This window comes from Heloderma suspectum, chromosome 1 (assembly GCF_057233095.1).
Source record: "Heloderma suspectum isolate Gila_16-S chromosome 1, 16-S_ref, whole genome shotgun sequence".
Classification (NCBI taxonomy): domain Eukaryota; kingdom Metazoa; phylum Chordata; class Lepidosauria; order Squamata; family Helodermatidae; genus Heloderma; species Heloderma suspectum.
This window is the reverse complement of record NC_139458.1, coordinates 372,236,681-372,264,470: the sequence shown is the minus strand read 5'-3', so window position 1 is coordinate 372,264,470 and position 27,790 is coordinate 372,236,681. Positions and strand designations below refer to the sequence as shown.

General features: G+C 43.5%; 1 protein-coding gene across 1 annotated transcript in view; it reads right to left on the bottom strand.

Annotated features, from left to right (window-relative positions):
• The window catches only part of LOC146359856 (cation channel sperm-associated auxiliary subunit epsilon-like), a 201,478-nt gene that overhangs the window by 87,613 nt on the left and 86,075 nt on the right, over positions 1–27,790 (bottom strand). The window contains exons 7-9 of the mRNA XM_084828250.1: positions 24,078–24,155; positions 17,741–17,847; positions 3,104–3,593 (exon numbers count right to left, since the gene is read on the bottom strand). Of these exons, the coding sequence (XP_084684376.1) occupies positions 3,104–3,593; positions 17,741–17,847; positions 24,078–24,155 (675 nt within the window). The remainder of the gene's footprint in view (positions 1–3,103; positions 3,594–17,740; positions 17,848–24,077; positions 24,156–27,790) is intronic.

Here is a 27,790-nt window from a genome sequence, read left to right as displayed (position 1 = left end):
TCACAGATTTGCTACATAGCCCTGTCTTGCAAGACATAAGAAAAAGAATCTTGGCTGGTAATCTGGAGATCATGGAGGGGTACTTAAAAACCGTAGACCAACTGAAAACCCATTTAGTGCACTGAGGTTATTCACAGCCCCCCAGGATGCATAATGCAAGCTGGTACGTTAGGGAATGTATGACTATGAAAAAAGAATTATGTAGCCTCATTCGCAGTGCTAGAAGGACTAGATCAGAGGATCTAATTAAAGTCCTGATCAAGAAACAATTATTATATAAGGCCTTGCTGAAAAGGAAGAAAGAAGCATTTATTAGGGAAAGATGGATGGATTTGGGTTTGGCCGTGAGGCAAAAGGATATTAAATTTTGGAAGATGGTCCATTCTTGTTTACCAGAAGCTCAAATCCCTGTCTTTAAATGGCAGCAGCATTTTGAGGGTATCTTCCAAGGCCTTGCACCTGCTGGGGAGGATTCATTTGCTGAGGACTTTCCTGAGTGGATGCCTCAGAAGATTTGCTGACTACTTAAAAATGACAATAGGTAAAACTCCTGGTGAAGACATGCTCCTGCCTGAGATATTTAAATTTAATTCCTCCTGGTGGACCTCAGTTTTGGCTACCTGGATTGCCTTCTCCAATACAAGCTTGTCTGGGTTTTATGGATAGATTAATATCACTGTCCTGAGCCATATAAAGCTTTATAGATTAAAACTAGCAACTTGAATTAGGATCAGGAACATATAGAAAGCCAGTGCAAGCAGGCCAGAATCAGTGTTACATGCTCAGACCTTCGGGTCTCTGTTATCAATCTGGCCACTGCATATTCCACAAGCTGTAGTTTCCAAACTGTCTCCAAAGGCAGCTACACATACAGCACATTGCAGTAATCTAGCCTGGAGGTTACCGGAGCATAGACTTCTGAAACCAGGCTATCTCTTTCCAGATAGAGGCATAGTTATTCCACCAGCTGAAGCTGCTGTAAAGCACTCCATGCCATTGAGGCCACCTGAGCCTCAATTGACAGTGATGGTTCCAGTAGATCCCACCAAAACAAACAAACTAGTATGCTGAGCTGCTACAGAGCAGCAAAAGGGTCAGAATTGGCAAGCTATTTCTTACCCTTTTGGTGTTCTGTAGCAGCTCCACATGCCATTTTATTTGCAAAAAAAAAAAGTTGAAATTGGGGGGGGGGGTCTCCACCTAAATTTCAGGGGTGGAAGGGACTGTATTGGGGCTTGCAAGAAGCCCACCTGTAATATAGATGTTAAATAGCATATGGGACAAAATGGATCCCTGCAGAAGCCCATATTGGAGAATGGATGGGGCCAAGAAACATCTCCCAAGCACCACCTTCTTGAGCTGGCCATCCAAACAGCAGCAAACCACTGCAGTGCAGTTCCCCCACTTCAGAAAGTTGCCCTAGAACCAGCTGGGGTGCTTCCAAACCAAGGGCTCCTTGCACTACCAGTTAGGAGGCACTGTGCAGTTTTTATTCTGTTATTGTTGTGTTTTTAATTGTGTTTTAATGCATTTGTTTTATTATTGTTTTAATCACATTTTGTGATTATAAGCCACCCTGAGTGCCATTTTTCTTGGCAGAAACACTGAGTACAATCAAATCAAATAATAAATACTCTTATCTTTTTCTCCTTAATGGATTTTCTTCAGTAAGAAAAGATACAGAAGAAGTGGTGGGAAAACACAGCAGGGTTAGGAGTGGAAAACAATGTCTGGAACCCCCCCCCCCAATAACATTCTGTGAAAGGGTAGGGTAATAGTGCAATAAAAGCCTCATCTAGAAGGACCCTAGTTCTCAGTGCTGTCATTTGATTTTGTGACGGTTTGTGTGCCTCAAAAAAGGAAGGAAGAGCTGTTTGCTCAGGAGACGAGGGTGATTTGCAGTTCTAAAAATAACCTGAAATGAGTGGAAGCACTTATTTCTGGAATGGGACAGGTCAGTGGAGCTCACAGAAGGGAGCTCTGCTGACCTGCTCCTATCCAGAAATGAGGGTTTCCGCTCAATTCCAGGGTTATTTTTAGAAATACAAAAGCTCCTTTGCACAAGTGGTGGGTCCTGAAAGCACAGTGGAACCAGTACGTGCAGAGAGGCCCCAATGGATACTGTCCTTGGAACTGCCATTGATCTCCACTGTGCTTGCACTCTTACTGTGAGGCACTGAGCAGAAAAAATAGATAGGAACAATCACACTGCTAGTAATAGTGCTGAGATTTTTTTAAAAATGTGAGAAAACAGAAGTGGCCTCATGGAATCCTTTTGGGTCATTACTTACAACAATTTCACAGTTCTCTTGACATCCATGGACTCTAATTGCTGCTGCATGTCATTTTGTGGCTGCTGAAGAAACATGCAGCAAATGAACAAGGAATGGGATCCTGGTCCCCAAAATGTGACCGAAAAGAGCAATTACTGTTGTTTGCCTCTTCCATGACATCCAAAATTATGTTTGTCTGTTTGAAGAGTTGCAGAACACTGTTGCGTCTGCGGCTACGAGACGTGAAAGCTGAGTTGGTGTGGCAGAGCAGCCACTTTGCCTTTCTCCTGGCCCAAAGGCAGAGAGGTGAGGGAAGATGTGGAGCAGAATAGCTCAACTCACCAGTCTTCTTCACTTTAATGCCAACTGCTTTCTTGCTCTGAGTGAGGGAAGAGAAAAACAAGCCCAGGAAGTGGGCTAGGGGTGGAAAGCTGTCTGCTCAGAAACTTTTACACATTACGCTTGGGAACTGGAGCACAACAAAACTGTGGCACAATTCCCTGCCTAAACAGCTGTTTTTCCTCTTGCAAAAGAAACAAACTGTTGTAAGAAAATCCAATAGATGTTGTACCAGATATGAGCAATGCCAGAAGCCTTAACCAGGCAGAGCCATCTGGGAACTCCGAGGAAGCCCTTCCCCTTGCAATCTTTCCTGCTTGATGATGTTACCAGTCAACCAAGAAGAGGTACATCCCCGAAATAAAGGCTGCCCCATGCAGGATCCACTGGGAGCTATAGAATCCAAGGCCTTTTAACTAGTGGTGGTTTAAATGAAAATTAGGTCTTTATGAACACTTAAAAATGTACAATAAATATTTTGAATAACTTACTTCATCTGGATATTCAGATTCACACCACATTCTTGAGTGCATTCCAGTAATTCCAGTTTCTGGCAATTTATTGCTCTTTCCGGCGTTGTAAAAAACAGCATTTTTTACCAAATAAACACTACTGCCAATTAAAAAGTAAATGCTATTATATGCTATGGCTACATCATTTACACTGTGAGCTAGGGCCCTGTCTATAATACTGGATGGAAACTTGATTTCCTTTGAAGTTTTGAATCCATCAACAGTCAGGAAAGTTCCATAATCTGTCACCAAAACTGCTGTAGTTGGAAAACATGCAGACCATATCAACATGATATCACTACCAACTGGAGATGAGACGCTGACATCATGTATATTGACAAGAGGAGGTTCTGAAAGGGTAATGACAAAAGGACTACTGGCAACAAAACAACCCTGAAAAGTAACTGCTTTCCCATGGATGTGTCCGACAAAGTCATCTGATCCGGTAGGTACGTCCATTCTCCAGAATCTGAAAATGGGGAGGGGGGAGAGACTTCAATAAATACACTTTAACATCCCAAGTCAAAGTATATTACATGGAAGTAGCTTCTATTGGAACCTACGGGAGTTAATTCCACATAATTTGTATAGAAACACAGTACACGTCATGACAAAAAAGCAGATTCTTTACATATCACAGGATCATTTTCAATCTTGTTCTATATTATCAGTTTTTGCAGAGCATAGCTATTATGAATCAATTCCATTCATATGCATTGAGATAGACTAGTACTGATGGCTAGATAGTATACTAGAGCTTGGAAAGAGTCTTAATTTCTTCAGCTACCTTATCTGCTCAGAAAGGTGTATATCAGGGCGGAAGATACATCACCATTGTGGATGGCAGGCTGAGTTGGCAGCTGTATTCCAGCACAAAGGAAATTTCCCTGTAGGTCCAGAAAGGTTTGCCTGGCACCTTATTTATGGTCATTTCAGTGCAAAGTGAAGATTTTTTAAAAAATTCTCCCAGGACTTTAAAAAAACCTGTGTTTTTAGTGTTTCGAACCACTATGTGTGCTGTATATCTGTTTGTTAACTGCTTTTTATTCTTTCTGGAAAAAATTTTTTATTGGAAACCTTTATGTCCAAGGCATAAGATATTACACTTTCAATTGTTCTATCATTTTATGCTGTGAGCCACCCAAGAGAACAATGGTATTCAGCAGCTTTATATAAACGTAGTAAATATTAAAATAAATAACAGACAGCAACTGAGTCCTTTAGAAATCCTTACAACAAAGTGGTAAGCTTCACTATTATGTCAATCACTTGAGGAAAATTTAAAGAACTATTTAACTATGCACTGTGTGAAGACATATCTCCTTTTATCGGTCCCGAACAGAGATATCAAGGCCAAGAAACAAACTGAAAAATCCAGGAAAAACTGTTCTTTCCTAAGATATGTTTTAATTTTTTTCTGAAAAAATTGAACAGCTTTGGATTATGAAATATTTTATTTTAGAATGAATAAAATATTTAAGACACAGTGTTTATATATTGCTACCCAACCTTTACTCCCCTCTAATGATTTCTAAAAACTATCTAATAAGAAGACTTTTGTAGAAAGAGTAGAGATGTATTTTTCTGGAAGTATTGAAGTCATAGGGGGAATGCTTTTTAAATCCTCTCTGTAAGATTCTCAAGCAGTGACAGATTTTATTTTCTTGGGCTCCAAGATCACTGCAGACGGTGACTGGAGCCATGAAATTAAAAGACGCTTGCTCCTTGGGAGGAAAGCTATGGCAAACCTAGACAGCACAGTAAGAAGCAGAGACATCACCTTGCTGACAAAGGTCCGTCTAATGAAAGCTATGGTTTTCCCAGTAGCAACGTATGGCTGTGAGAGCTGGACTATAAGGAAGGCTGAGTGCCGAAGAATTGATGCTTTCGAACTGTGGTGCTGGAGAAGACTCTTACGAGTCCCCTGGACTGCAAGGAGGTCAAATCAGTCCATCCTAAAGGAAATCAACCCTGAGTGCTCATTGGAAGGACAGATACTGAAGCTGAAGCTCAACTATTTTGGCTACCTAATGAGAAGAGAGAACTCCCTGGAAAAGACCCTGATGCTGGGAAAGATTGAAGGCAAAGGGAGAAGGGGACGGCAGAGGATGAGATGGCTAGATAGCATCACCGATGCAATGAATATGAACTTGAGCACGCTCCGGGAGAGAGCGCAGGACAGGAAGGCCTGGCGTGCTATGGGGTCACGAACAGTCGGACACGACTTAACGACTGAACAACAACAAGATTCTCAGCATAGCTATGTTTTTAATGCCTTATTAAAATTATTCATCTAATGTATCTTTTACTGATAGACATTTAGTGATGCTCCAAGTCATGTTCAGTTTCCCAACATGTCAGTAAAAAAGTAAAGGTAAAGGTGTCCCCAACCAGTCGTGTCCGACTCTAGGGTGCAGTGCTCATCCCTGTTTCTAAGCCGAAGAGCCAGCGCTGTCCGAAGATGCTTCTGTGGTCATGTGGCCGGCATGACTGAACACCGAGATGCACGGAACGCTGTTACCTTTCCCGCTGAGGCGGTACCTATTTATCTACTTGCAATTTCTTGCTTTCGAACTGCTAGGTTGGGAGAAGCTGGGACTGAAAACGGGAGTTCACTCCATCACGCAGCACTCGGGTCTTGAACTGCTGTCCTGCCGACCTTCCAGTCTGCAGTTCAGCGTCTTAACCACTAAGCCACCGCGGCCCCCCAACATGTCAGTAGAGTCACTGTATTCTGTAGAGTCACTGTATTTATACACTGTATATATGCATTCTTGAGTTTGGATTTTGTTCTAGGGTGACCTGTGTTCCTGGGTTTGTTCTGATTAGATACTGTAATGAATGTAGTTCTAATCTAAAACCCACGTGTGAAAGAAACACTGTAGGTTATCTCACCACTACCACCAGATGCGATTGAACAGCTTGTGGGTTATCCCACCTATGTTTCTTTTCTTTTTTAAATTAACTTTGAGGCATTGTTCTGTAGGACTCCAGTCAGACATAAACAGGAATCTAACATGTATTGCATATAACTTTCTTTGCTCATGAAATTATCATGATATATTCAATCTGAAGTACAGTTTATTCAGACAATAATTACAATTTTATTGAATTTGCTTAACAGAGCATAATCCAAAATTTTAAATAGCCACAGAAAGATTATTTAAATGAAAGAAGCAATAAATGAATTAAAAGCCTTGAAATAGCACATCAACAATATATGAAATATAAGCCTGAGGGTTTTGGAAACCATTCTAGATGTTGCAACATTAGGGAAGGCTCAAAACAAAATATGACTAAGGATTTTATAGTATAGAGAGACTAACTCAGGACATTATACTAAAATGTATAAACTATAAAGATAAGGAGCTAATACTGAAACAGAGCAGAACTATATCTACAATCACCTTTGATTATCAACGTATCACAATTTATCAAGATCTACTTTTAGAGATACTCAAAGGGATTTGAAACATATTACAGCAGCCCTGCAGGAAGCAGGAATACATTAAAAGTTCCTAGTAAGAAAGACCAATTGCTCTTTGCCAAACTAAGAAGGAAGAAAGCTAGGGACTGAGCTTCAAAAATGGATCAATATTCAGGAGACATCAAATCTACCAGATGGAAGTGATATAGATGGAGAGAAAAACACTAGATGGAAGCGAATGTTTGGGGGAGGACTGGGGAGGGATGTGTGTCAGAGGCCTGGTTAGCATGACACCTTATTTCCCCCACCTTGCATGCCAATTTTACCTTCGTCAATGCAGCTTGCCATGTAGTGTGAACTCAGTAATGGTGGCTTTTTGCCATGGTTAACAAGCCACCCCAGAACCTTAAAAAAGCCCATGGGTTCTGGGTGGCTTGTTAACCATGGCAACAAACCAGCCACGCCAGCAAATGTAATTATGCAAGCCCGCATAGTAGAAGAAGCAAGCCACCGTGGCTTACTTCCCCCACCATGATGGCGCAAACAGGATCAATGTCAGAATAAGAAATATCAACAGCCCCTGTTGGATACAGATTCAGAAGGAACAAACTACTATTGACTAAAACTATTGTGCTTTGTAGTGATGTAACTGCTGTATCTTATAGCAGGATCGGTGACCTTATAGAGGAGCATATTAAAAATACATTATGCATAACTTTATGTGCTGGGTAAATGTGAGGTGCCATATCTCTCCAGGATGTCCCTACTCCTAAAGTACTACAATAGTTTCATACTCCCCAGTAGAATTTGCTGACTAGGGCTGATGGAAGCTGCAGTCCAGCTTCTGCAGGGCCACACATTCCCCACCAATGGCTTAAGGGATGCCAAGGGTATTTAATTAATGTTATATGGGATAGGGATGGGGACAATTAAAATAAGCTTGCTCATTCTTCACTTAATAAACAGGTTCTCAAAGAAGGCTATTTTCAGTTTGTAAACTATTATGGCCAGCCTTAAATGAATTTCATATGAAATTAAGGGCGCAATCCTAGGCATGTTTAGACAGAAAAAAGTCACAAAAGTCTCAGAATTCCCAGAGTACTGGGAGTTGTAGGACTTTTTTAATGCCTAAACATTCATAAGATTGTGCCTTGAACATCTTAATCGTTGTCTAAAATGAAAGCGAATAGCACAGGTTTTGAAGCTAGTGTCATAATACTCCTTCAACAAACACATATTAAAAGCTGGATAAAACACTTTTTAAAACTTCCTGATTTAAATAAATGCTGTAAATCTTCTCACCTGCAACAAAAAGTAGAGGCACAACAACAGAGTTTAACAAGTGGATCTGAAATAAAAAGTTGCGGTTTGGAATACTCCTGTTCAGGATTCCAGCCAGCCAACTATGCCCTCTTCTAGGGTAGTCAATTCCAATCCCACCTGGTTATCTGTATTTCCTCCCTTCTGTGGCCACTGAGCAGTCCTCATTGGGCAGTGTGTGTGTGTGTGTGTGTGAGTATCCCTTAGGTTTTTTCCCTCAATATTTTTTGTACATACGCAAACCTTGGGGTTTCCCTGATTAAGCTAATATATCTGTTTCTCAGTGGTACCATTTTGGCTACAATCCTGCCAGAACTCACCAGCTGACTTCACTGTTAGAAGTGATAAAAACAAGATATTATGTTAAATAAAGATGACATTAACTGGTGGTACCTAAGATTTCAGAGATTTGGTCTGTCATGGATCTCAGTACATACTTTAAAGGCCCTCATGCATTCAAGTGAATGCCTCAATAGGGCTAATCTCTCAAAAAGGTTGTAGATATGGTCAGATTCCAAAGTATTCAAACCAAAGAGGTTTTTTGTTCTTGATATCATCATAGACTAAATCCTGGCTAAAGTACTTGGCCCAACTTTTTTTTTTTTACATTTTGGGGGGGTGAAGTGAAAACAGCCCTTGAAGATTGATTCTATGGGCAATATCCAATGCTGCCACTCTGCTTATGCAATTGCCGTAGCACTAGCATATGTAACCTCTAGCACAATGCCAACAGGATATGACGGCATGCATGACAGATTTTCTGGGGAAACCGATCACACCAGCATACACTATTGGCATTGTGCTAGAAGTTGCTTATGTTAGTACTACATCAGTGCCCAAGATACTGCCCTATCTTTGGGGGGGCAGGCAAAACTTTAAGACACTTCACAGTGGGGTGGTTGTATTACCTTTTTAAAAATACAAAGTAGCTGATGGTAGTATTCTTCCTCCACCACATTTATTTTACTTCTTTAAAAGACTTGCCACCACTTTAAGTAAAATAAAGGAGGAAATTCAATTAAAATTTATTAACCAGTCACAGACCTGTTCAGAAAGAGGGGGGAAAGAAACCCAATCTCAGCTACCTTTTCTTTCTTTTTTAAGGTTAAGACCATCTTACCTCCTTGAGTAATTCTTAGCATTTTGCCTGTCCCCTCCCCCAAATTCCCAAATATTCCCACTGCCATGGGGATGAATGATCCAGTGAAAGTGGGGTGCAGATATTTGGTATACTATAGAGTAGGATATTGTTATCCACCATTAAATCTTTATTTACATATATCTCTTATATTCTCTGAAGTCTAAATTCATATTGATTGATAATAAAGTCTGGATCATCTATCACTGATACAAGCCTTGTTGCCATCTTGAAATATTCTCCTAATACCTTGACTTCAAAAATCTCAATTTTTTGCCTAGGAAGTTTTGCTAAGCAGAAGCTTGGCCATACAGGGAAAAAACCCCAGCAAGAGTAAACTCACTTTCCTCTGTTATCATTGGCAATAACAGTAATTCCCATCCTCTATTCCACAGTTGGGGAACATGTTTGAGGCGGGGCTCCAAACAGCTTCCTATCTAGTTCCAATCTAATGAAGTCTATCAAGTGCACCCATTTTGGCTTCCATTTTGGCTATCAAGTGCACCCATTTTGTCCTAAGAGGAAAAGTACCATGTAGAAAGTACCGAATAACAGCACTGGAATACAGTATCATGAGTACATAGTAATCCATTACGGTTAAGAAATCATATCCAAAATATGTACATGACCTCCTCTTGCACCTTTATGCACAAAATACCCATGGTGGGAAAATCAAATCCCAGCAGTGACATCTACATAGCCACATTCTTTTGATATTAGGAAAAAACACCTCCCCAAAACTGAGACTTCATGAAGGAACTATTTTAGTTAGGCGGGGCTCTTCTTTATTCAGTTTGTTTTCCTGAGAGTTTGTCCACTGCTCTGGAGGGTTAATGCACCCAATGTAACTCTCTGAAACCAGCCCTGCAGGAAGGAATGGAACCTCTGCAACACAGTGCCTCCCATCCCCAATCTGCAGAACCAGTTCAGGAGTTTGCCATGGTTGATGGTATCAAAAGCCAATGAAAGGTCAAGGAGAATCTACAGGGTTGCACTCCCCCTGTCTCCCAACAGGAACATAGGTATTGTCAACAATGACTGGCGGTGGCTTTCCAAGGTTTCAGGCAGGGTATTTTCCAGCCTTACCTGGAGATATCAAGAATTGAACCTGGGACCTTCTGCATGCAAAGTGCATGCTCTATCATAGAGCTACAGCCCCTCGTGATAAAGGTCATCCATCAGGGTAACAAAGGCTGCTACTGTGTTCTTAGTCTGGTCCTGGCTTGGTCCTTGAGCAGGAGGCAATGAGGAAGTTGGACCCAGGGTCAGGGACTGACCAAGCCCAGAGAGTTATAGTCTCAATCAGAGATCAGGGCAATCCGGAAACACAGGCTTTTGAGTAGAAGCTAAGGCCAGGCATGATAGCAGTTTGAAAATAGACAGTCCAATAACTGGGTTGTGTGGGGCAAATCTGAGATCAAGCATAGTGGAGCAGTCCAAGGGTAGGCTGGATTCCAGGAACAAGGTCCAGGGGTCAATCAGGAGACATGAACAAGAACCAAGACTTGTGTTGTTCCAGCAACTCACAGCTGTCAAAGAAGAGCTTATGTAGCCGGGTCTTCCAGATTCTATTCAGGCCTACCTGCAGTTGGTTAGCCAACCTTCAATGCTCTTGAATACAACATCTCAATTCCACACTTCCTTAAATGATTAGACCCCCTCACATGTTTATCTGGCTGGTTCCTATTGCTGCCTTATTACCTTATTTAGCATTAGTTTCATCTTCTCCTCATTCCTCTCTCAATTGTGTGCTATCTAAACATATCTTCTCTATAGATTTAATCAAATAATTATCTTCATGCTGTGCATGTACTTATTCTTCCTTTTTTTTGTAATGAACTACACATTCAAGTATCCTCACCTCTGGCTTGTTGTCTCATTACTCCTTTCCCCACCTGGACTGCTCAATTCCTGCCAAGATGACTTTTTCTTTAATCTTAATATGTATTATTCAGACACATGCATTTATGAATATACACATGTAGACAAGGACATGTGGTAAAAACAGTTAATTATGAATGACTTCATATCTATGCTATATTTCAATAAGTTTGCAAATATAAAGTTGCTTATTATTTATTTGGCCCACCTATTATTATTTCTCCATAATACTGTTGTGGGGTTGACTCCTTTTTTGTTCTACTATATAGAGGAAAGTGTTCCTAAACTAATTTACCATGCAACTGATACAACTAAAATAATATGTGTTGATAACATCTCTTGACAAAGACTTTGAATGGACAGAGACTGGTATGGCTCAAGAGGCAAAACTTATTGACCAATCCAGGCAGCTTGTTTAGTTTGCCATGGGAGATTTGCGCCACCTTGATAGATTTACAGCACCATCCTATGCATGTCTACTAAGAAATCCCATTGAGTTCAATGGGGCTTACTCCCTCCCTAGTAAGTAGGTATAAGATTGCAGCTTCAGTGCAAAGGTGTCCACCACTTTGGCTAGGATCTTTGAGAAAAAGTAATGAGGAAACTTCCATATGGGATGGGCTGTCTGTCTGATCCTTCTTGTCCCTTAAAATCTCCTCTTAAAATCTCTGGCTTTTTAGGACAGCCGTGTGACCTGGGTATGGGGGAAACAGAGCTTGTACAACTTTAGCTATGGCTCTTCAAGAGGAATGTGACTGGTGGGGGTAGTGGCATGAAGAACTTCAAGCCTAGTCTTCCTTGAAGGCTGGAAGGGACATAGCACCAAATTCTGAGTATTCTCCACAACAGGGGTGCCAACCTTTTTGGGTCTGTGGAAACATTCAGAAATTTGAGAAACTGTGAGCATCACCACAAAATGGCTGCTGTGGAGACTTGGCTAGTCACAAAAGACAAGTAATTTGCCCAAGAAACTGAGTAAAAGGCAGAAGTACTATACATGCAGAGACACAATCTTCCCTTCTCCTCCCTCCATGTCACCCCCCCCATCTTTGAGCCCCAAATATCAAAGCACATATTTGATCCCCACAAGGCACAGTAAAATATCCATTTCACAGAAGGCAAACTAGTAATGCTCAGAGACAAAGAACATGCCCAAGAAACTGAGTGCAAGGCAGAGGTTGGATCTCTGAGCTCCAATTGCCAAACCACATATTTGACCCGATACAGCACAACAAAACACACATTTCACAGAAGGCATAACACCCACTTTACAGAAGGCTAGCTCTTTCACTCTCTCTCTCTCTGCCAATCATCTCTGCCACACCCTTTCTCACCCTGGACCTTCAGCCATACACATTTGCACAGCCTCTCTCTTCCGTGACCATCACCAATACACACATAAATATACTGGCCTGGTTCACAAGATCAGATCAACCCATGGTTGTTTAAGTAAGCCATGGTGGTGGGCACGTCCAGAAACCAACCACCCCCACACCCCCAGCTTGTTATGTCATGTGAATCTGGAGAGGGTGGGTTGTTGGCGTGGTTAACAAACCACCCACAACCCATGGCCTGTTTTAGGGTTTGTGGATGGTTTGTTAAACATGCCAACAATCCACCATTTCTGGGTTTGCATGACATGACAAGCTATGAGGGGGAGGGCTGCTTTCTGAGAATGGGTGCCTGAGCGGGTTGGCTGGTTTCCTGAATGGGTGCTAGGGGTGTACGAAACCCCACTTACCTGGCTCCACTGGGGTCCGTGGGGAGGGGGGGGAGGCGATCCGGTCCTTCCTCTGGAATCCTCAATGGGGGGGGAGGTGATCCGGTCCTCCCCCCTGGAATCCTGCCCGACTGGCTCCGCTCCACGGCAAGTCCACAGAGCCGCCAGCTGGGCCGATCTGCAGCGGGGCCTTCATCCGCTGCCGGGCTGCTGCGGACGCAAATGGTGTCCTGTGTAGGGGATGCCATTTGCGTCCCTACGCTAGGCCATGATAGGCTACGTATATATTTACATAGCCTATCATGGCTAAAGCAGGGACACAACTGGCATCCCCTATGCCATTTGCATCCCTGCTTTAGCTGTGATAGACTACATAAATACATACGTAGCCTATCACAGCCCAGCGTAGGGACCCAAATGGTGGCCGCTATGCCAGCTGCCATTTGCAGCCACAGCAGCCCAGCAGAGGACGCACCGGATGGATGGCAGCAGGTAGGTCCGTTCCGGGGGGATTTCGGGGGTAGTGGTGGGGGGTAGTCTGTTCCGCCATGGACTCCGGGGGGGGCGGATTCTTTAGAATCTGGCCTCACTGGAGTCTGTGGCGGATTTCTCCGCCATCCCTAATGGGTGCCCATGGGCACCTGCAAACAACGGTGGCTTATTTAAGCCACCATAGGTTGACTTGATCATTTGAACCAGGCCACTCTCTCCAGATCATCTCCCACACACATGCACGGCCTTTTTCTCCACCGATCTACACCTAGAGATGGGGGAAAATTTCTCCCCGAAACTTTGGGGGGCCGAGTGCCAATGTATTCAGCCCCCCGAAGTAGTTTCGGGGAGAAATTCTCCGCCCCCCCCCCGGGATGGGACTTACCTTTCCCAAATGTCCCTCCCGGCGGCGGGTCCCGGCGGCGGTTCAGCAGGTCTTCGACAGAGGCAGAGGCGGCAGCCGGTCTTTCGACCGGCTGCCGCCACCGCCATTCCAATAAAAGTAAAAAAAAAAAAAAAATGCCCCCGTGATAGGCTACGTGACAATTAACGTAGCCTATCACGGCTAGATTTGCAAAGTCAGCCGTGACAGGCTACGTAAATCATCACGTAGCCCATCACGGATGACTTAAAAAAAAAAAAAAAGCGCGTACGGCTAATGGCGGCCCCCATAGGGAGCCACCATTCGCGTTCCTTATTTGGTCGCTGTAGTCTACGTAAAGATTACGTAGACTACGGTGAAAATAAGGGCAACGCTATTTGCGTTGCCCTTATTTTCGCCGTAGTCTACGTAAAGATTTACATAGACAACAGCGACCAAATAAGGAACGCGAATGGCGGCTCCCTATGGGGGCCATTTGCGTACGCGCTTTTTTTTTTTTATAAAGTCACCCGTGATGGGCTACGTGACGATTTACGTAGCCTATCACGGCTGACTTTGCAGATCTAGCCATGATAGGCTACGTTAATCGTCACGTAGCCTATCACGGGGGTGTTTTTTTTTTTTACTTTTTATTTCGCGGCCGGGCGAGGTGAGGCGCCTCCCCCCCGGCCTGAATTTTGGCCGGGCGAGGCGGGAAGCCTCCCCCCCGGCCTGAATTTCGGCCAGGCGAGGAGGGAAGCCTCCCCCCCCGGCCTGAACTTCGGGGGGAGCAGCGAAGCGCCTCCCCCCCACCGTGAAGCAAGCTGCGAGACCAGGTAAGTGGCTTTCGTGCACCCCTATCTACACCCATACACAAATGCACAGCCCAACATACCTTTCTTACACAGACACACATTCCACACACCCCACTCATCAATTCTAACAAACACACACACACCTCCCTTCTTGTCCTCCCTGCTATGTCACTCCGCAGCCTCCACCACCTTCCCCATCATTCGCTGGAACTCTCTCCAGCTCCCTCATTGGCTCCCCATTACCCTCCCCAGCTTTCCCCTGCTCACTCTCTGCTGCCCTTTTGACCCCCAATTACTTTATTTTAAATGAGTATTGTGTTGTTTCTGTTTTAAACTGCTGCTGATGTTAAATATTTTAACAGTTGATTAAATTCTTGATTTTACTGTACATTCATTTGGGCATTTTTGTTTTAAGAAGTGACTAATAAGCTTTAGCAATGAATTCATTAAAGAATGAATGAATGAATAAAATTCAGACAGTGTTGACTTCTGAGGTCCTTTTTATCACTCTGGTACATGTGCTTTTTGTTTCTGTTTTTTTGGTTATTTGTTTTGGTGGCTGGGAAACTGGGATGGTGGTATAATAATACTTTTCCAGTAAACTTTTACAATTCTAGTGTTTAAGCCTTGTCGTTTCTTTTCTTCTTGGGTTACGTAACCCACACCTAAAAAACGAATCCCACACTATCCAACAGATAGTTTATGGAGGCAGCTGTGGAAAATGAGAAATTCTACCTGGTGGCAGTGGAAAGGTCATTAGAAGGAAAGGACAAACTGGAGTGTATTTAGCTTCGTCTCGTGTCCACACACAGCTCAGTCTGTAGTTCATGGGTAGGCAACCTTCTTGAGACAGTGGGCATGTTTCACAAGCTGAAAAGATATCCATGGGCTCTGGCCACCCACTCATCTTCTCCACACTGCCACACCCACCACCTCGTCATCCTCCTGCCTGAAATTCCTCCCCCACTGCCACCATGCTTTCCTCCCTGCTGCCATGCTTATCATCTTCTGCTCCTGCCCAAAACTTCCTTCCCCTGCCTCCGCTACTTACCTCCCTATGCCACCATGCTCACCTCAGTAACCATAATGAGGAAGTGGCAGGGGTGGTGGTGCAGGGGGAGGAAATTATAACCTGGGCTGGTGAGCATGGTGGGGTGAAATTTCTGTGAAGTGCCTAAAATTCAATTGGAGAACCATTTTTCTGCCAAAAGTCATATTCTCTCAGGAGTGATCATTTGGAGGCCATATGCCAGCGGTGGGTGGGGCTTCACCCTCCCCTTCTCTAAGAATCTTAAGAGAAAAAGAGATAAAAAGAGTATGGGGTTGTGGTGATCTGAACTTAGATCTCTCTCTCTCTCTCTCACACACACACACATAAACACACATACACTGTCAAGGTTGCATCTGAGCCCATAGGGTCCCAAAGCAGCTCTGATTCTGAGGAAGAGAGGCAACTCATGGGGGAGGAACTCTCTCAGACTTCAGAGGCCCAGCTGGAGGGGGAGCTCCCCCTTCTCACATCCCTGAGAATGACAGCGAACCAGGCATGGAAAGGGAGGGACAACCTGAACTTTTAGACACGAGGCACAGATGCAGAGGCACAAGCGAGAGATCGCAGGGACCGAGCTTCGGCGCTCAGCCCGACTGGCTTGATGTCAACAGCTGCGCCCAGAAGCATCATGGGAGAGGGGGGAGATCTCCCCACCACCACCCCTTAAGTTTAGAGAATTGCCGCCCTTTTCCCAAACAGAGATCAACTGACATACTAACCCTTTGAACCTCTAGATGGCTGTTCCTTTGTAGTTTCTCTGAGTCTCAAGCAATTAGCATCTGTATGCCTCATTAGGATAAATTGAATTAAAGCCTTGGAAAGCAGCCCTTTTGTCTGAGTGTTGATTTTGGCTGTTGGAGTATTCAGTAGGCAATAGGGGAACCTTCACACACACACACACACACACACACACACACGATCCATCCATGCACACGCCCATCACTGCAGGCCTCATCCTCATCCCCATCTGACCCCATTCATCCACACTTCCTTCATCCAGCCACACATGTGGCCATCCATCTACATACTCGTTCAACCATGTGCCCACAAATCCAGCAAAAAGAAGTGGATGCTGAGTCCCCTTTGCAAGAGAAACAAAAGGGTGGGGTGGGGGGAAGCAAAGCAGAGCTGCTTCTTTGCCCGGCTGCCTCTTCCCCCCAGCATTTCCCCCCAGGAAAAATGTGCCAATCAGCAAAATAATAGCAAAAAAATACTGAGTCCCATTTTCAAGCAGCAAAGAGAGGGGAAAAAGGCAAACCAGACTGAATCATCCCTAGCTGTCTTGAGGTGCTTCCAGATGAGGCTTTTATTGTGCAATCATCCTGCCTCTTTCACAGAATTTTACTGGTTGTCCAGATGATATCTTTCATTTGTAGCCCTCCCATGCTTTCCCATCACTTCTTCTGTCTTTTTTCTTACCACAAAAAAAATCATTAAGGGGGAATAGATGAAATAATTCCATAGTGTCCTTGGGTTGGTAGTAATAGGGTCTGGAAGCACCATTTGAGGAAGTCTTTGAGGAAGTCTTCATTGTGGGTGCATTCCATGTTGGTTGCAGAGGAAGGGTGCAGAGGGAGGTGGAAAAGGAGGGCAGATCTCTCTGTCACTCCACCAGCAGCTCACTTTGTTTCTGTGCTTGCCAGGAAGAAAGAGTTTCTCTTCTTCCCCAAACACAGTGGCAGCTCATCAAGCTGCTGAATCTGTTCCTTCTCAACCTCCCTCTTGCTCGGATAGCCCAGAATAAAAAATTTTCAGAGACTCGCTTCATAGCAGATGAAAGGAGGAGGGGACGGGGCTGAGGAAGAGAGGCCAGGGGCTGAATCTGAACATACCAGGGAACAGATCATGCCCATATGCCAGCAGTTCCCCACCCCTGTCTTAAAAGACTAAGACCACCATCCAGCTCTAGTCATGGTTTGCTTCCTGCAGTTAAGAGCCCTTTATGAAAATATGCATGAGGCTGAAGTACTTGTTACACACAAATGCATATAATGGTACCTCGCTAACCCAGAGATCAGGAAAACCCACTTGAGTAGAGAGGATTGGAAGAAGAAAAGGGAGGTATTTAACCATCTTGCCCCCCTCTCTTTGCTGCTCTACATCGTTAGCACAGCTACTTTTTCCCACATGGGAGTTTAAATGTACATGTATTAGAATCATAGAGTTAACACAACCTCTTAACAAGTCACCATCTTCTCTAAGCAGCAGATCCATCCCCTTCCTTGGTCTTCTGATGCACATTATCTTCAGGAGTTGCATACCTATGTGGATCTCCCTTTCTGGATTGGGCCACATGCACATTAGACCCACACCATAAGAAACCCAGCGCTCTTTAAGATTAGATCTACCATCAAATGACATACGTTTGATAAAATGGAAATTATATTCAGAAAAATGTAAATGAACAATACCCGTCTTCTGTAAACGAAGCATGACTGTATTCGAGTCCTCTGAAATGTGTCTTAATAAAAGGTGACTGTCCCAAATGCATGAACTGCTTGCTAAGTGCCCTAGAAAGCTGGTTACAAAAAATAATTAGTTGCATATTTTCAAAATCTGCTTATACATTTATAAAGTTTCATCTCATAAACATGTCTTTTCATTTCCAAAAATGCTATCTTTTAAAAAAGTATTTCCTATGAGAAAGCTCATACTTTAGTTATAAAGTATTAATATTAAGCTCCTTCATGGATCACTGCCTTGTTGTGGCGAAGGGGCTTGCGTAACTCAGTGAAGCCATAAGCTATGCCGTGTAGGGCCACCCAAGACCAACAGGTCATGGTGGAGAGTTCTGACAAAATGTGGTCCACTGGAGAAGGAAATGGCAACCCACTCCAGTATTCTTGCCAAGAAAACCCCATGGAACGTATCACAAGGCTAAAAGAGATGACGCTGGAAGATGAGCCCCTCAGGTGTCCAATATACTACTGGGGAAGAGCAGAGGGAATTTCCAAGTAACGCCAGAAAGAGTGAAGCAGCTGGGCCAAAGCCGAAAGGACACTCAGCTGTGGATGTGTCTCATGGTGAAAAGAAAGTCCGATGCTGTAAAGAACAATATTGTTTAGGAACCTGGAATGTCAGATCAATGAATCAAGGTAAACTGGAGGTGGTCAAACATGAGATGGCAAGATTGAATATCGACATCTTAGGAATCAGCGAACTAAAATGGACAAGCATGGGCAAATTTAATTCAGGTGACCATTATATCTACTACTGTGGGCAAGAATCGCTTAGAAGAAATGGAGTAGCACTCATAGTCAACAAAAGGGTGGGAAAAGCAGTACTGGGGTACAATCTCAAAAACGATAGAATGATCTCAGTACAAATCCAAGGCAAACCATTCAACATCACAGTAATTCAAGTCTATGCCCCAACCACTGAGGCCGAAGAAGCTGAACTAACAGAAAAAAGATGTCCTCTTCATCATAGGGGATTAGAATGCTAAAGTAGGAAGTCAAGAAATAACCGGGATAGCAGGCAAGCATGGCCTTGGTGTACAAAATGAAGCAGGACAAAAGCTAATAGAGTTTTGCCAAGAGAACACACTGATCATAGCAAACACTCTTTTCCAACAGCACAAGAGGCGACTACACATGGACATCACCAGATAGTCAATATCGAAATCAGATTGATTATGTACTTTGCAGCCAAAGATGGAGAAGCTCTATACAGTCAGTAAAAACAAGACCTGGAGCTGACTGTGGCTCAGATCATGAGCTTATTGCAAAATTTCGGCTTAAATTGAAGAACGTAGGGAAAACCACTAAACCGTTCAGGTATGACCTAAATCATATCCCTGATGAATATACAGTGGAGGTGAGGAATAGATTTCAGGGATTAGACCTGATAGACAGAGTGCCTGAGGAACTATGGACGGAGATCCGTAACATTGTTCAGGAGGCAGCAAGTCAATCCATCCCAAAGAAAAAGAAATGCAAGAAAGCCAAGTGGCTGTCTGATGAGGCTTTACAAGTAGCTCACGAAAGAAGGGAAGCGAAAAGCAAGGGAGAAAGGGGAAGATATATCCAACTGAATGCAGAGTTCCAGAGAATAGCAAGGAGAGACAAGAAGGCCTTCTTAAATGAACAATGCAAAGAAATCGAGGAAAACAACTGAATGGGAAAGACTAGAGATCTTTTCAAGAAAATCGGAGATCTCAAGGGAACGTTTTGTGCAAAGACGGGCATGATAAAGGACAAAGAAGGCAGGGACCTAACAGAAGCAGCTGAGATTAAGAAGAGCTGGGAAGAATACACAGAAGAACTATACAGGAAAGATCTGAATGTCCTTGATAGCCACGATAGTGCGGTCCCTGAACTTGAGCCGGACATCCTAGAGAGTGAAGTCAAGTGGGCCTTAGGAAGCATTACTAACAACAAAGCTAGTGGAGATGACAGTATTCCAGCTGAGCTATTTCAAATTCTAAAAGATGATGCTGTTAAAGGGCTGCACTCAATATGCCAACAAATTTGGAACACTCCACAGTGGCCACAAGCCTGGAAAAGGTCAGTTTACATTCCAATTCCAAAGAAGGGCAATGCCAAAGAGTGTCCAAACTACCGTGCAATTGCGCTCATTTCACATGCCAGCAAAATCTTACAAGCTAGGCTTCAGCAGTATGTGAACCGAGAACTACTGGAAGTACAAGCTGGGTTTCGAAGAGGCAGAGGAACTAGAGATCAAATCTCCAACATTCGCTGCATCATGGAGAAAGCAAGAGAATTCCAGAAAAACGTCTATTTCTACTTCATTGACTACGCTAAAGCCTTTGATTGTGTGGATCACAACAAACTGTGGCAAATTCTTATGAGATGGGAGTACCAGACCACCTTACCTGTCTCCTGAGAAACCTGTATGAGGGTCAAGAAGCAACAGTAAGAACCGGACATGGAACAACCGGACATGGCTCAAAATTGGGAAAGGAGTACGACAAGGCTGTATATTGTCACCCTGCTTATTTAATTTATATGCAGAGTACATGATGAGAAATGCCGGGTTGGATGAATCACAGGTCGGAATTAAGATTGCCGGGAGAATTATCAACAACCTCCGATATGCAGACGATACCACCCTAATGGCAGAAAGTGAAGAGGATCTAAAGAGCCTCTTGTTGAGCATGAAAGTGGAAAGTGCAAAAGCTGGTTTGAAACTCAACATTAAAAAAACTAAAATCATGGCATCTGGCCCCATCACTTCCTGGCATATAGAAGGGGAAGAAATGGAAGCAGTGACAGATTTTATTTTCTTGGGCTCCAAGATCACCGCCGCCAGTGACTGTAACCATGAAATTAAAGGACGCTTGCTCCTTGGGAGGAAAGCTATGGCAAACCTAGACAGCATAGTAAGAAGCAGAGACATCACCTTGCCGACAAAGGCTCATCTAATCAAAGCTATGGTTTTCCCAGTAGCAACATATGGCTGTGAGAGCTGGACTATAAGGAAGGCTGAGCGCTGAAGAATCAATGCTTTCGAACTGTGGTGCTGGAGAAGACTCTTAGGCATCCCCTGCACTGCAAGGAGGTCAAATCAGTCCATCCTAAAGGAAATCAATCCTGACTGCTCATTGGAAGGACAGATACTGAAGCTGAAGCTCAAATATTTTGGCCACCTAACGCGAAGAGAAAACTCCCTGGAAAAGATCCTGATGCTGGGAAAGATTGAAGGCAAAAGGAGAAGGAGACGGCAGAGGATGAGATGGCTAGATAGTATCACCGATACAATGAATATGGACTTGAGCACACTCCGGGAGAGAGCGCAGGACAGGAAGGCCTGGCATGCTATGGTCCATGGGGTCACGAAGGGTCGGACATGACTGAACGACTGAACAACAACAACAACAACAATTAATATTAAGACTACTGTTATTAACATTCCCTTCAAAGAATCCTTCCTCATACCAAGAATGAATCAACTGGGTTGGAAGATGGCTACCTTTGGGCAGGAAGAAGTTTAAATGCAGTGAAATGAATTAATGGCATGTTGGTAAAAACAATTCGTGAACTTGCTTAAACTGAGCAAACAAATTATGCTGAAACTTGCCTTGCTCAGAAGAGGAGTGTGAATATTTATTTTAAAGATTTCTATATAGCCCTTCAACAGAGATTCTGAGGCAGTTCACAAAAACAAGATACAAATAAAACATAACAATTAATTTTGAAAAACCATTAATACATTTGAAATAAATCAATGGCTTACTAAGATGAGAAGACATCTATATAGGAAAGACCATCAGGGACTGGGCTACGATTGACTAAGAGAAGACATATGCTGAGATGGAGCAGGAAAAAAAGGCATAAGAAGGGTCCTTCTGGATCAAAACAAGGCCCCATTTAGGCCAGTAACCTCTTTCCAGAAGTGGCCAGGCAGCTGTTTCTGAAAAGCAGGGCATGAAGTCTGGCAACCTTGCCCCTACTTGGCCTTCTGGACCCCACTTGCCGAGCCACCATGCACTTACTGGGCCATTTGCCTTGCAGTCTGCGAGCACCTGGGGGCCACCCAACCCCTCACTGAGCTGGCATTTTGCAGTAATAATGATGGTGATGATGATGATGGCGGCAGCTCGGGGTTTTCCATAAAAGTAATGTTGTGTAAATGACCCCTTTATGGACACCATTTATGCAACATTACTTTTACAGAAAATCCCGAGCCGCCATTTTTTCACAAAATGGTGGTTTGGTGAGGGGATGGGAGGGGTGGCAGCTGAAATTTATTTCATTGGCACTGTAGTACTTCATATTGCATCCCAATACATTAATTTTAGTACCTGAATGTTTTCCCCACACTTTCTTTAAAGCGTCTGTCATCCCATGTTTTTCTTTTATTAGTACCCTGTAAATCCTGGAAGCCAGTCCTTTAAAATCATCACTAACTTGAGTAATGTTGTTCCCAAAGCCCGTTAGTAGACGTACCACTTGTGCTCTTGACATGAGGTTAGAAGTAAAATACAGGATGTGGTGAATCTGTAACAAGTCCCCTGTAATTTTTCCATCACTTGCTACCCTATGAGCAATAGCCAAATACAACTTTGCACATTAGGGTGGTGCACCAGGTACATCTGATCCTAGATCTGCAAATCACGCTGGGTGTCTCTACATTCAGGAAAAATCCTGCAAGTTTACTGAGGCTTTTGCTTCCGTTCTCTTCATGGGATCAGGATGGGCTCATTAGACAGCGAGCATGTGATTGGGAATTGAAAACTTCCCTTCTTGGCAATGCTCTATAGTGTTCAATGAAACAGCACCATCTAGTGGCTGCTGATATTTTGGGTTAAATTTTCTTTCATCTTATCTCTGATCTTTTTAAAAGCAGCATTAAGCTCAAAAGGCACGGGAAACACTCTGGAGGTTGACGATGTCATGTAAAGGACTCACAAACCAATCACGAGTGTGCAATAAAAGCCATGACTTATGTAATGACTGAGGAGTACCACAGAAATGTGAAAAATGTATTCATCTGGAAAGGAATGTCCACGCCTCCATAATACCTAGGGTGGGACTTCCCTGCTCAACACCTCACTGACCAGAACACCATTTCATGGTAAGTCCAACTTTCCATTCTTGTTCAGCAAGGGAGTGGTTCTAACAAGAAGATTGGTTTATAATAGAATGTCCTGAAAGCTGTTTCACTAAAAATCTCTCACTGAGATTTTCAATATGTGAATTATCAGTTACAAAGATTTAACTGGAATAAGATAACTATTATATAGCACTTTCAACTATGTACCTCTGCGTGTCATACATTGAGAAAACTGATATGCGTTGCAGATAACTTTGTCCTGAAATTGTCACTCATGAATCTGGCATTGACACTACCAACCCTTAGACTAATGGCATCTTTTCCAAATTCTTCTCAATGCCTTATGTGTGCGTGCTTCATGTGACGTTCACATCAGTGTCTGCTATTACATAGCTCTACTTCAATTTCCTCTGTAACTGCAACTTCATTGTGGCAACAGGGATAGCAATATTGTACTGTGTACCATGGTACATCCCTCTGCTATACTACAGCTTCAAATGCATGAGTTGGTATGATATATGACAGGGGTAGGCAACCTGATGGACTCAAGATATTTTGGACTGCAACTCCCATAATCCTTTACCATTGGTCAATTTTCTGGGGGCTGATGGGAGTTGTAGTCCAACACATGTGGAGGATATCAGGTTGCCTATCCCCGATGTATGGTGAACAACACTACTCTTTCCTCACTAATGTGCTTCAACAATGTGTGGCAGGTAGGCATGTACGGATTTTGTTAAATCTGTTCTGTCTGTGTTTCATGGATTGTTCAGTAACTTTTGTTCCATCATCTGATCATTGATGGAAGTGGATTTTTAGGGATGTACAAGAATTTCCTTCCTGTTTGCACTTGTGCAAATGCACACTTGCACTAATGTGCATTAGTGCAAATCCCCCCAAAAAATTAAAAAAAAAACTGGTCACCAAGTCTGCAGAATCTGCGTGACTTGAAAAAAGCCAGTCTGCTGTGGAACCCACAAGTCGGATTCATAGAAATCCAAACTCATTTGGATCTGTTGCAGAATTCTCCAGCATTCTTACTGCCAGGTTCTGTGCATGGGAATGACATGATTTGTAACCCATTCAGCTCCATGATTCTATGATTTAAGCTCCCTTCTTTTACAGAATCATTATTTTACATTAAAAATGTGGCAGAGTTTTGTCTCCACAGGAATGTACATATTACATCACCTGCCATTTAAAGATAATTTATGAAGAGAGGGGGAAACGTACTGGTGGTGGTTTAGTTGCAGTATTGTTAACTTCTGAGGGTTCAGCATTTTCTGGATCATAAATCCACATAATTAAATCCTGGCAAACAAAAAAGAGAAATATTAAAATTGTTAATGGCAAGTAATGCTTATAAAAAGGCAGCAGTGACAACAGCAGACTGTGGATTAGCTGGAGCTGATTTTTCAAGCATGACTAGTATGAGTGTCTTTTAGGTCAAAGGCAGAGCCTTCAGCCAGAGTAGGTAGCTGGAAACCAACATAATATTGTCTTTCCTTCAGAAATTTATCAAACCTGATTGGCCACTACGTCACTCTTCCAACTGGCTTAGAGCCCTGTATAAACATCCTGTTCTGGACATTCTTCCTGAGACTAAAAGTTGTCATGGTTACAGAGGAATTTAAAGAGGAGACTTTAGTGAGAAATGGAACTAATAACCAAATATGATACTATTAATTTGGGCTTGAATAGAGACAATCTTTTTTGTTCAGCTACAGATGTTAATTAATTAATTAATTAATTAATTAACACATTTATTTTCAGCCCTTCATCCTATTTGGATTTCAGGCTAGTGTAAAACACAAAATCAATACAATAAAACTACATAACAATGATAAAACAGCAGGTAAAATCCTGAAAAACAGACTAAGATTTGTGCAGATTTTTAAAAGTTTCTGCTTATTGCAGAAAGATAGCAACATTGGTGCCAGGCAGCTCCCTTAGGGAAGACATTCCATAACCAGGGTACCACTGCTGAGAATGTCTTCTCCCATGTAATCAACTAACATACTTCTGATAAAAAGAGGCACAGGGCATCTTTACACCAGCCTAAGAGCCTGCATTTAAAACGGGGCTTTCTGCTTCTGTTTTAAATGCAGGATCACGACGACTCCCTTTTTCACGTGCTTCCTCTTCCGCCACCCCCTTCCCTTTCCTTTGTTCCCTATCTCAGTCTTCCATTATCTTTCATTGAACTCGCTCCTCTTCTTGCCACTCTTCCTTTTTTCACAGAGGAAAATGAAGTGGAACACAACGGGGTAATTTGATAGCTCATTATCTGCGATCTATTTAAAAACGGAACAAAGGGCATTTAGTGCAGGAGATGCTTTGAATGATCATGGTGTCATGTAAAGAGCCCACAAACTTCCGTGAAGGAGCAATCTCAGTCGCAGGATAAAAGCTCAGTCTGAAGGAGCCCACAGACTGGCTGGTACGGGGGCAGGCATTGCCTCAGGTATTTGGGTCCCAAGTCATTTAAGACTTCAAAGGTAAGTACCAGGACCTTGAATAGGGCCCAGAAATGAACACACAACTAATGAAGTTCTTTAAGTTTGGCATAATATGCATAAACCGGGCCATACCAGTCAAAATTCTGGCAGCCATATATATATACTGTACTAACTGAAGCTTCCAAGTCGTTTTCCAGAGTAGTTCCACATATAATGCATTGCAGTAATTCAACCAGAGCTGTACTTTGATTTTTGTTGTTTTTGCTGCAGACTAACAGAGCTACCCCTCTAGAACTAATTATTATTGATTGACTAGATAAATATGAATTCAGACCAAGTAACTGCTGAATGTATATCTACTTAGGAAACATGGTAATAGCAAAAGAACAACAGGTTGCTTACCTGTGACTGTGGTTCTTCGAGTGGTCATCTGTGCATTCACACATATGGGCACTATGCCTGTGTGGAGCTTGCATTTGGGAAACTTCTAAAGCTAAGGAATGTTTTGGTGGGAACCCTCCCCTACCATCCACTGTGCATATCCCGGCGGGTTCCCACCCATTCCCTCAGTTCCTTGAGACCGCCTAGTATGGACTTGGATCTGAGGGAAAAAAACACCTCAGTACCAACATCGAAATTGACATCAACACCAAAGTGGGGACAGTGGGTGGGTTGTGTGAATGAACAGATGACCACTCAAAGAACCACTGTTACAGGTAAGCAACCTGTCCTTCTTCATGGTCTCAGTGCATCACACATATGGGCGATTAGCAAGCTCACTTACTGGAGGTGGGTCGGTGTCCTAACGAAGAACAGATGACAACATGGCCCTTCCAAAGGAGTACTCCACCTGAGATCGTACATCCAATAGGTAATGTCAGATGAAGGTAGTTGGTCTTGACCATGTCACTGCCCGGCAGAGATCCAGAATGGAAATTCTCTGTTCAAATGCCATCGATGTCACCATTGCCCTGGCTGAGAGCACTCTGACTGGTCTGGACAAGTCTAATTTAGCCAGCTTATACACAAGTATAATGGTCCCTACAACCCAGGAGGAGAGACGTAGTGATGATACCGTTAAGCCCTTTCTCTTCCCACCGTAGCAAAGGAAAAGATGAGGCAGATGTCTAAACCCCTCCGTATGGGACTTATAGAATGCCAGCACTCGATGAATATCCAACATATGCAGCCTAGACTACAAATCCAAAGTGGGGGATGGGAAAAAAGATGACAAAATGATGTCCTGATTAAAATGGAATTCTTTGGTAGAAACGGAATGTCTGGTCTAAGTACTACCTTGTCATGGTGAAAGACAAGGTAAGGTTCCTCAACCCAGACAGTGGAAAACTCATTGACACTCCAGGCCGATGTGATGGCTACCAGGAATGCCACCTTCCATGGCAAAAGTCACAGGTCGATAGTCGCTAGAGGCTCAAAAGGCTTGGTTGTCAACGCCTGAAGCACTACTGTGAGGCTCCAGTACAGTACAGGCTGTTGGGCTGGAGGTCTAATATTTCTCATTCCATGTAAAAATTGTCAGACAAATGATGTCTAGAAAGTGGAAAAACCATATATCGAGGCATGATATGCAGATTGCTGCTAGACAGACTTTAAGTGAAGATAACTTGAGACCTTTGTCAGATAACAATGAAAGAAACTGTAGAACTCCCTTGAGGAGGTGAATGCCTCCCCTGGGGAGGGAGTGATGCCATCAGCTCTCAAGGAGGCAGTGATAAGACTGCTCTTAAAAAAGCCCTCCTTGGATCCCTGAATTTTGAACAACTTCCGCCCAGTCTGAAATCTGCCATTTTGGGGCAAGGTGATTGAGCGGGTGGTGGCGATGCAGTTGAAAGCATACTTGGAAGAAGCCGATTATCTACATCCATTTCAGTAGGGCTTCAGGCCTGGGCATGGGACAGAAACGGCCTTGGTAGATATGAGGAGGGCTTTGGATAGGGGCGAATGCTCCTTCCTTGTTCTCCTTGACCTCTCAGCGGCGTTTGATACCATTGACCACGGTATCCTCCCGGACTGCCTGGAGGGGTTGGGCATTGGAGGGGTTGGGCATTGGTATTACAGTGGTTCCGGTCCTTCCTTTCCGGCAGGTTCCAGAGGGTAGCACTGGGAGAGGAGGTTTTGGACCCATGGCCGCTCACTTGTGGGGTGCCGCAGGGTTCCATCCTCTCCCTGATGCTATCTAACATTTATGTGAAGCCACTGGGGGCTATCATCAGGAGGTCTGGGGTGCGGTGTCATCAATATGCGAATGATATGCAGCTCTACCTCTTGTTTAAACCTTCACAGGCCATAGAATCCCTGTCCAAATGTCTGGAGACAGTGAGTGGCTGGATGGGGAGGAATAAGCTGAAGCTGAACCCTGAGAAGACTGAGGTACTTTTGGTGGGAGACAAGATAAGTTTGGGGGATGTTGACCTGGTGTTGAATGGGGTACGATTACCCTTGAAAGACCAGGTCCACAGCCTGGGG